Source organism: Ptychodera flava, chromosome 10 (genome assembly GCF_041260155.1).
Source record: "Ptychodera flava strain L36383 chromosome 10, AS_Pfla_20210202, whole genome shotgun sequence".
Taxonomy (NCBI): Eukaryota; Metazoa; Hemichordata; class Enteropneusta; family Ptychoderidae; genus Ptychodera; species Ptychodera flava.
The window spans coordinates 20660707-20671471 of NC_091937.1; the positions used below are offsets into that span (position 1 = coordinate 20660707).

A 10765-nucleotide genomic window follows, 5' to 3' on the forward strand; every position below is an offset into this window, starting at 1 on the left:
GGAAAGCAGCAAAAGCATTAACCTGAAATAACAGTATGGGAACAGCTTTTCTTTGATATTCAAGTGCGCATTGTAATGATTGCAGCGATCTCTGTCTACATCCTAATGAAACAATTAATTTTTAGCCTTGCCAGTAATTTGAGCTCCCGGGGCTGCGCAGTTGTTTCGTCAACATAATTACGCAGCGTAAAGTGTGTGCAAATCAATTTGCAACATTAATTAATTTCCACGCCTTCAAGCATGATTGTTTTATGGTTTTAATTTAAACTGTGTTTGGCTTGACGCGCCTCCAGACTGTCTTTTCGAAATCCCAGTGCATCCCTTTTCTCCGACACGCATCATATTTTTCTCTTGCCGCTTTCGAAAGTTCTTCCAAAGCATGTAAATGGTTCAAGTTATACATGTAAACCAGTCTACAGCTGTGTAGTTGCATGGGAACCAGCTGGTAGGGTACTGCAGCGCTTGGCAAATCGATTTCAAGTGAAAGCAATTAGACAAAGGGTCAACGTCCGGCCGGAGTGCAAACCCATGAAACCACAGTCGTTTAGAGAGCTATCCAGCGCTGGGACTATTCGCCCCATAGACGAGAGTACAGAAGCGAGAAATACCTCAAGTCTGGAAACAGAATGGCTATAAAAACCACGCCATGTCACATTCCGTGTCCGATTTCACTGTGAAAATTAGCAAGTTCATCTGTTATGCAACCGTCGATCGTTCCCTATCATTCTAAAATTTCATACCTGATACTTTATCTGATTCAAAAACGCTCGTTTCGTGTGATTTCCGGCCGAATTCGACGGACACCTCGCCAGAACCTGGGGGTGAGCAACATTCCGGTCACCACTTGGGTACCTCCACTTTACTGACGTTTGCGCCGCCTTCCCATGAGGGATGACTGGAATGTTGCTCACGCTTATGTTTTGGCAGGTGTCTCTCGAACTCGGCCGAAAATGACAGGAAATGAGCATTTTGTAAGCAGATGAAGTATCAGGTATGAATTTTCGTGTGATTTTCGGCCGAATTCAGAAGACACGTCGCCAAAACATAAGGCATGAACAACCTTCAAGTCACCCCTCATAGGTACGCGGCGCTAACGTCAGTAAAGTGGAGGTGCCCAACGTCCACTGTGAGGTGACCGGAATGTTGCTCACCCCCAGGTTTTGGCGAGGTGTCCGTCGAATTCGGCCGAAAATCACACGAAACGAGCGTTTTTGAATCAGATAAAGTATCAGGTATGAAATTTTAGAATGATAGGGAACGATCGACGGTTGCATAACAGATGAACTTGCTAATTTTCACAGTGAAATCGGACACGGAATGTGACATGGCGTGGTTTTTATAGCCATTCTGTTTCCAGACTTGAGGTATTTCTCGCTTCTGTACTCTCGTCTATGGGGCGAATAGTCCCAGCGCTGGATAGCTCTCCAAACGACTGTGATGAAACGTACAACTACAGAGCTGTACGTATGGTAATTTCGGACCTGTAGAGGGCGTCTTCTAAAGTTAAAACCTGAACTGGAAGCCTTTTTTTGCGTTCTCTTGTACGAAAAATTGACAGTATTTGCACACGACAGAACAAGTCACTCTCTGTCGGATCACACGTAACATTTCTGAGCAGTAAACTTTTATTGTCCTCATCTTGTTGTGTGTCAGAAATATTGCAGCATTCAAACTTTCATGTTCAGTTATCTTCATGCCGACTTGGTCTTGTGAGCTTGCAAGAATAAATAAAATGAAGATTTGCGCCATTCTGTTATTTTGCTACAGACCTTGCATAAGATACAAATATACACCTGTACAAAATTCAAGACATGTACACAATGCAGACAACTTTCGAATCCCTACTTAAATCTGTGACCCCATAACAGATACGACCATAACTTCCTTTATGAATGCTTGGAGTTGATGGTTTATTTTCTGGGGAAAATTGGAGTGCTTCACTAAATGAAGAATATATTTAGCGATTTCCATGTATTAAGCTTATATGATTCACATTTAGTGTCACTATCAGCAGTATCAGATTAATGTAGTTTTCTGCGACAGTCGTTTGCGACTGTCACACAGTGTCAATTTTATGTTTGCAGCAAGACTGTAATTAAATGCGGAAATAATTTTCAACAAGACTGCTAAATGCTAAACATGTCTGTGATAGTTTTTACTGTTCAGATTACAAGGATGTAGTGGTCCGTTCTTTCCATTCATCGTTAAATTGTTATATCACAAGGTACAGTCAGTGATGGCTTAAATTTTTTTTGCAAGCTTAAAATGATGGAAATAAAGGATTCTCTAAATGGTACTTGTTCATCTCATAGGGATCACAAAGGGAGACAAAGAAACATTTGGCACATGAAAGGGGAGAGGTTGGGGTAAAATAGCATTCATCACAACCATAGAGTGCAACATTCACTTGTCCTTTCGAGCTCACAAGTCTAGTGCAACTTTCATCATCGTACAAATGCATACAGTCAAACCTGTCATAGTGGTCACCCTTACAGAGCGGTGGTCACTTTGTGGCAGTCCAGTGGCATTTTACATGTTAAAGGCCCTCTATAGAACAGCCACCTCTCTTATGTGGTCAGTGGTCACATGGAATTGCTCCATTTTGGTACAAAACCTGTATATAATGGTCAATATATCTGACTCTCAAGGACCTCTATCAAAAAATGCTCAGACTGGCAAGCACGAAATAAGTCTACTTTTACTGATTTTACATTCTGCATTACAAGCTTTCAGAAACTAAATAGCTGTTCTATGTTTTTTAACAGATTTATGTTATGGAATTTTATAATTGCTTTTATCTTTCCCTAAATTAACCACTTAGCGCACCACCTGCACAGAAAGTAATGCCACACCCACCCTCTATAGAAAGGCCACCTCCATATAGTGGTCACTTTTTCTTGGTCCATTGAGTGACCACTATACACAGGTTTGACTGTACTAGTATTCGCTGGTACAAGTACCATTGGCCGATCCGAGCAGATTGGCAAATTCAAAATCTGTAAAGCATCTTGTCCTGGTCGCATACAGTTCAAACGAAGCATTATATTCTTGACGTTGAGGGCGCCCCTCTATGCGGCTACAGGGAGCTCCCAGAGAAGAGGGCCAGCCAAGTCAAACAAATTGCCGTACGGCCCGGAAGTTTGTAAATGCCTTTTCACCCAAAAAACATGGATGCAGCAGACGGTAGGTCTGTTGCAAGGTTACTATTAGCTCATGAAAAAAATGGTAAATTGAGTGTGAATTGATTTGTCTGGTTTTTTTTAATGCTTACCTGCATGGGTATCGAAAGTTTGAGTGGACGCAAAACAAGTAAGCTTAAATGAGCCTGGTATGATAATAACGGGCATTATTATACACCTTTTACTTAATTGAAACATAGTGATTATATTATCAGTCTGAGTGGTTAATATTATATTATCAGTCTGAGTGGTTAATCTTCTCAATGCCACGGATCTCCCTACAATTAAATTTTATGGTTTATTTTGTTTGTTTTTTAATGACTAGATGATACAAGTGAGAGTCTGATACAGCCATGCCAAGTACAAATCACAAAGACATCTAACACATTACAGGCGCAGCCAACTGGTAAATTCAGTCAATTCATCACAAAAAAACATGTTTCTTGAGCTGATTTTACATATTTTTATCCATGACCAATAATGTTGAGGGGAAAAGAGCTGTTCGCAACTGCCCTCCCACTAGCATGTGCAAAAAGTATGCCCTCTCACTGAATTATAATGCCCACTGCTCTCCAGCATCTATGATCTGCCTGCTCCCACTGCCCTCTATCCAGGCAATAAACTTGCCATTTCCACCTTTGGACATTGCTCCCCTCTTAGGCCCTTAGTCTTCCCTGAAGTTCAATCAACCACAGCATTCCCCTACCTCCATCTGGTTTTTGGTACTCACTTTCCTAAGTTCTCTCTCTGCCCACAGTAAAAACTGAAGTTTCTTCCCTGCAGACAATACAAATTTTTCTCCACCCACCGAAAACGCACACTAAACGCACACTAATACCTTTTTGCACAAAGTTTCATTGGCTGCATCTGTCATTGTCTATGAATAGATATATAGTACACAATCTTTGGACCAATGAATCCAATTAACGTCCTCCATCAATTGTGAACAATTATTGTTTGATTTGCATATTCAAACAATACCTGTTGATGTATTTTGAAATACACGAATGTATTAATCTAGGAATCAATAATTGGATGGGAAAGGATGGCTACTGTCATCTCATGATCCATCATTTTGATGAAAAATGCAGCAACTTTCAGCTATGAAGAACCAGTCTTTTTTACTGATATAGTCCATGGTCCTACATGTACATGAATATGCCACATTGATAATAAGCTATTGACATAAGAGTTGCATACTTAAAGGGAGGGGGGAGTCATCCCATCTGTAGCTGTGCATATACAGCTGGTCTGTTGCTATGTACAAAATATCCCAACATCCCTTGTGCATATCCAAAATTGGGTTGGTTATACCTGTTTCCTTTGGGTATTAAGTGTGTAAATATTAATATCAAATGACTAGAAAATTCACTTTGCTTGGGTATCCTGGGTAGTTACTGACTGTGGGTTTCACGGTCACCTAACAGTCATCATGACAGTCTGCTGAAGTTTATTCATGCAATTTATGCTGACACGGTATCTATCTACCGTGTCACCACGAATTTGCATATATTTATATATGATGGAAGAAGCCCAGGTTTACTCAGAACAGCATCTGAAGCAATACACAGTGTAGGAGTCCCAGCTGTTTTTATTGTGGCCACCACTTGAAAAATTTGTGATTGGTGAGGAATACAGGTGACCAATTCCATGGATACTCATTGAAAGGTATACAGTCACCTGTAATCTAAATATGTCCATATATGGTCAAAGGGGCGTTCCTTGGTTTTCAAAATGCCCATGTGAGGGTGCTGTTTTTAAAAAGCGGCCACTCTCTTAAAATCTGTGATTGCTTAGATTTTCTCTTTCCATGGTAATCGGGACAGGTGACAGTATACCTTTAATGACACTTTTTGCCCAAACGAAAATGAATGTGTTGCATGTCACATATGAGATGCTTTTACTGACAAAAAATTTTTTTTTTATTTATCTCTTCTTTTGACTAAACTTTTCAATTTACAGGTCTGCTTATATCACTGAAAACAAAATTGTCTGACAACATTAAAAAATAATGGTCAAAGTTACATCATTGAAAACAAGTTACATCATCCAAAAAATACATGAATGGCCATTTCTGCCTATCATCGTAGGTTTACATGGAAGGTGATGGCGTCCATTATGACATGAACTTGCAAACAACAGTCGGTGAAAAAGTGCTATTTAGCATACTGAACTGAGACTCTTGCATATGAAACGTACGTTTTACGATAAAAGTGAAAATCTTCAAGACTGTGCAAGTTTGGCTGACACTCTTCATGTATTGAACCTGTGCTCTCTGTAGAGTTTTTGGGACTGCTCAGTGTTCTAAATGTAGCAAATAGAGTGTATGCAGGGAAATTGGATGAAGGAATTCATACTGTAAGGCGGTTGTACCTGAATCAAATTGATGAATTTCAACAAATCCAAAAGGAGTCACAAGAAAGCAACTGATGCAGTAAAGGAACTTGCTAGACGAATAATACAAAAGATATGTCTACAGCTATTTTGTCTCTAAAAATCTGCAGATGTTACACATTCATATATTTTGAGTTACAGAGAGCACCAATGAGAATTCTGGTGGACAATGTGCATATGGTGATACCAATGCATGCCATGGATGCACTATGAAAGCTTACATCACTGTAATAACAGACTTGACTGTGCAACAAGTACAGAACTTTATTGAACTGTGACAAGCAAATAAAACTTTTTCAATAATTTGACAAGTCTCTTTTACAGTTTGATATACTAATATTCGCAATGTTTCATCCAGAGTGTTATAATAAGGGGGATATGGTCCCATGTGTCACAATAACCTAGAGATCAAAAACTGTGGCTATGTAAATTATCACAAAGAGAAATGATTGTGGGTATTGTCCCAGGGCAAGGACTTTCAAAAAGTTTTTCAGCAACTGTCATGGACTTTTTGAGGTCCAAAAGGCCATCTTCCAGATACAATTTTTACGTATATATCGTTTTTGATATATCACTTTACATACCCCGTTTACAACACCATGAATTGTTATCTTGTAATTTTGGAAGTGGACTATCAATTTTCCAGAACTCAATTTCATTTACAAAGACATTTCCAGGACTCTCCAAGAGGCTGTAAATTTCAAGCACTTTCAAAGACTTCCCAGGTGTGTATGGACCCTGCAATGGAATCTCATGGCCTGGATGGCACACTGCATTTGGGATTTCTGTAGCAACCAAAAATTCAGATAACCAAATCCACTTCAAATACGTTTTAAAGTTACATGGCTCTGAAGCAAAACAATGTAAAATTTATTGGTCTTGAACTGGTGCATGTAACTAAAGCTTCACCATATTTTGGCTAAGATTTTTAGTTACATGGTATTGAGGTAAAAGAATTTAGAATGCACTTGTCCTGAAAGATAACCCATGCCCTTGACATTGAGGCAGCCATATTGCTTTGATGTATCAGTATTCATACATGGCAGCGTAGGCCTCTTGACCCATCTTAATGTACGCCTCCTTCTCACCGGGTGTCATCTTAGCAACCATGTCATCGGTGACCTCATTCAGAGGAATTTTCATGTTACCGATGGTAACCATTAATTCCTCTTCATCATCATCATCGTCGCTGTCCGCCTCCATGGTGGCGCTCGTAGATGGCCGGGCACTTTGGATTGTCTTGAAGGGATCCTCATCAGAATCGCTGGAGTCACTGTCGTCGCTGTCGGCAGCGCCTGGAATCGTTGGATTTAAGCCGGCAGCTGGATTCAAGCCACCTTTCCTCTCATGCGCCAACAGTGCACGCATGATTTCCTCCCGGTCTTGTTTTGTCTTACCTGGCTTGGTACTGCCAGCACTTCCAGATGCAGAACTTTCCATATGTGACACTGTTTGCTCTGTGATAGCGCCCTCTATCGTACTCTCTGTCATCCAGACTGGCCTTTCCTTGGGCGCTTCTTTCACAGTCTTCACGTTGTCTTCATTCATATTTACAGTTACAGTCTGATCATATAAATCATAGGTCTTGTTTCTGGTTGCTTCACCGCTCCAAATATCTCTGTTTTCCTTGGGATTCCGACCGGCATTTTGCCTGTAGCGAAAAAAAAATCCAAAGAAGTCATCATTGGAAATTGCACAATTACAAATCTTGGTTATCTTTATCTTACCATGTTGAACTTTGTGGATAGTGTCATTTCAGCTCATGACATCTCAAATTTTAATATTTGCAAAATAAAGATCCATATTCAAACTACAGATGGGTATTTAATGGACAACATCTCAGAGGAAATAGAGCTTATGAAAGATTACAGGATCTGCAAATTTATGCACAGTCCTAACTCCCTAGGAGAAACAGGATGAACAATTTGTAATTCTTGACCAAATCCAGATATGGGTTGGGATTTTTTACACAAAAATGTGAGACGTAGACAGTATTTTTTGTCATGGGTAGTGATTAAGTAAATGTTACCGGCCTTGAGAGAAAAAATGACATCATTTACGATCAGCGCTATTTAAGCAAAAGCTGAGTACCTGTTTTTGAAGCAATTCTCAAAAATAGAACATTTAGCCATGGTTCAAAACGATGGGCAAAAATAGTGAATCAGTGCTTGCAATGAGCTTACCATATGCAGACAGTTCTGCTTCAATTATTGTACAGGTAGAAGAAATAATCATATACCTGTTTGATACTCTTTCACCCAATACAGACATTGGTTCAGGTTCCAACACTTCAGGGGCCAACTTCACATCTTCTGTCTCCCTCAAAAGGTCATAAAGAGGGCGCATTTCTTCATTGAAACGAGCCATCTGAGTCCTGGAGTCTTTCTTTGGCATGCTACTTTCATCTTCTTCAACAACTGACTGGCAATATGTGCATTTCATCTCACCGGTGAACGGATCGTACAAATCTTTGGCATCAAAATCATTGAATGTCTTTTCACAGGTTGGGCATTTGAACGACGCTTTACAGCTCGAGTCCCTCTCTTCATTTTCAAGCTTCTGTCTCATCCTGTCGAGTTTGTATTTCACAACGTTCACTAAGATTTTGTAGTTGATGAAGTAATAGTTGTGTCTGTTTGTCCTGCCGTCTGCCTGTGTTTCAACCCTCATGCGCTGTTTGATAAACTTGTCATTTTTAAGATGGTTGAGGATGCTCCGCAACTGTTTCTTGTCAAATTTTAACAATTCACCCAGCTCCTCTTCCTGAATGCATGGGTTAACAATCAATATATCTATAACCAGAGCGGACTCAATGCCATAAAATCCCCTGACAACATACTTGGCTAATTTTTTCAGTTCGCTGGGTACAGATGTTAGAACTTCCGGCTCAGATGGCATGGCAGACATGGTAATTTCTGAAACAAAAGATTTGAAACTGGAGTTGAGAAAAGTACAATCAATCAATAAACTTTGTACAGTGACAAAATGTAGCTGCATGCACACATGAAAGTAGTCAACAAACTCCATCATACCGTTATTAACCCTTTTCCTGCCAAGTCCATATTTCACCATCAGGTCAAGATGGTTAAAATTAATGAAACACAACATATTCCATATGGTGTATTTTAACATAATACTGTACATTTGAAGGCTGTTGAAAACATAAATACTGTAAACTTGATTTTTTGGACTAAAGTTGCTATAACATACCAAGCCAAGTGGGTGAAAATATGTCATGTTTTGGCGCAATACCGCTTTTTACTGACTTGGCTGATGGGGAACTCCGAAGTGATACTGTCTGGCAGGAAAAGGGTAAGTCTGCTTGAATTGTTTTTTTTTTTTTTGCTCAAAAAATTTACTTTGTATAAACCAGAAATAGTACTTGGAAAAAATTGCAGTTTCATAATGGTAAAAAAAATGGCTTCTTGACCCATTTCTTCCACTTGATCAACTTTTGAGCGATAATTCTTTTTCACCCTGTTAACAACACTTATAACAGTTATAATATCGTACCAGTATATTGATAGTGCAAATACAGCAATCTTGATATGATTGGTCGAGATGCGGAAAGAACTGTGGTATATTCACGATATACCACAGCTGGCACAAGCGTGAGCTCTTGGGAAGAGCAGAAATTTTCTTTTGACATTCCACGCCAGAATTTCAATATACTGTTATGATAATAGCAATAAATCACTCCCAGCGACGGTATACCACTCAGTTTTGACGAGTTCTCATATGTCGTGAGCTGGTCAAAATCTCGTAGTATACCATCGATGGGTGTGCTTTATTGCTTTAATTGCCGCATGCAATGAGATATATAGGTATTCTCTTGGAAATCTGAATGATGTAACAATTTAAAACTTCCCCTCTTCTTGGTTTAATTAGTTATTGATGGTTTAGTTTCAGGTAATTATGCATTAGTAAAAGTATCCAAACACCGTTTAAACCTAATTTGACGATTCGTGGTTGACTTTCACACATCGTAGGAACCGTCATTGATGCAACCACCGGTTGCATCAATGACGGTTTGCTTGCATTGAAATTTGAATGTCTGTGGTAGGAATAGCTGCAAAATTGTAGCTCTACGGTGAGGCGGTCGGTGAGTTTTGGTTTTTTCGACATCGCTCACCAGTAGAGCTAAAAATGCCGAAGGCCCTGTAGCATACAAAATAAGCGCGCCACACATGGCGCGGCATTTTCATGTAAAATCCCACATATTTACTGCATTTGGTCGTACCGATTTATCACTACTGAAGACAACACTATACTACACTAACCTTGTCGTTTATGGGGTTTGGTATTAGCACAGACACGTCGATCGCGTTCCATAAACATTGAGCGTGTTTCTGGGAGCCACCATTACCGGAAGTTGGTAATGTGGCTCCGAGAAATGTTTTTGGAACGCGATCGACGTATTTGCACAAATACCAAAATCCCATACACGACAAGGTTAGTGTAGTATAGTGTTTAATCTTCAGTAGTGATAAATCAGTATGACCAAATGCAGTATGGGATTTTACATCAAAATGCCGTGCCATGTGCAGTGTGCTTATTTTGTATGCTTCAGGGCCTTCGGCATTGTAGCTCTACTGGTGAGCGAGGTCGCAAAAACCAAAACTCACCGACCGCCTCACCGTAGAGCTACAATTTTGCAGCTATGGTAGGAACTACATCCAAAACGCTTTTTCACTATTCATCATCATGACAGCAGGGAAAGTACAAACAATGCGAAATAGTGGGGGCAAGTGAGTGACCAACGCCCTCCTCCCCCAAAAAGAACAAAATAAAACAACTAACAAAAACATGAAAACCTCTCAACTTTCACGGCACTGAACTAAACATAAATCTAACCGATGTAGCCAGTCGCAATTCAATTTCTATTGAGGAGAAAGTTGGGAACCACATATCAGTTATCACAGCGTGTATCTGAAATGACAGTCGGACCCAAAAGAGTACCGGGCGCAAATCACCCCGAAAACGCTTAAAGCAAATGCTAGTTTAAAATTTCAGACTATACTATACCTTGTTGTAGGAATAGTTTAGCGCACGACCACCAAAAGTGCGCTGGGATGGAGAAAGAAAGGCAAATCTTGATGCTACACAGTTCGTACACAACGCGCAGAACGGTGTGCTCACTCGGGAAGCTGAAATCTTGTAAATAGTGGCTATTACTTCCGGGTTATATCGTG

At 40.0% G+C, this 10765-nt stretch overlaps 1 protein-coding gene across 1 annotated transcript; it reads right to left on the reverse strand.

Moving 5' to 3' along the window:
• Positions 1-5077: 5077 nt before the first annotated feature.
• On the reverse strand, positions 5078-10735 carry LOC139142215 (general transcription factor IIE subunit 1-like). The gene is made up of 3 exons (XM_070712078.1): positions 10599-10735; positions 7813-8488; positions 5078-7224 (listed from the first exon to the last, which is right to left on the reverse strand). Exons 2-3 carry the CDS (start codon positions 8478-8480, stop codon positions 6600-6602), a joined length of 1293 nt encoding a protein of 430 aa, XP_070568179.1. The 5' UTR covers positions 8481-8488; positions 10599-10735; the 3' UTR covers positions 5078-6599.
• Between the last annotated feature and the right edge of the window lie 30 nt (positions 10736-10765).

Coding starts and splice junctions, on each gene's coding strand:
- LOC139142215 (XM_070712078.1), bottom strand. CDS start 8,480: ATGTCTGCCATGCCATCTGAGCCGGAAGTTCTAACATCTGTACCCAGC. Junction 7,225..7,812: donor GGTGAAAGAGTATCAAACAG/GTATATGATTAT, acceptor TTTTCGCTACAG/GCAAAATGCCGGTCGGAATC.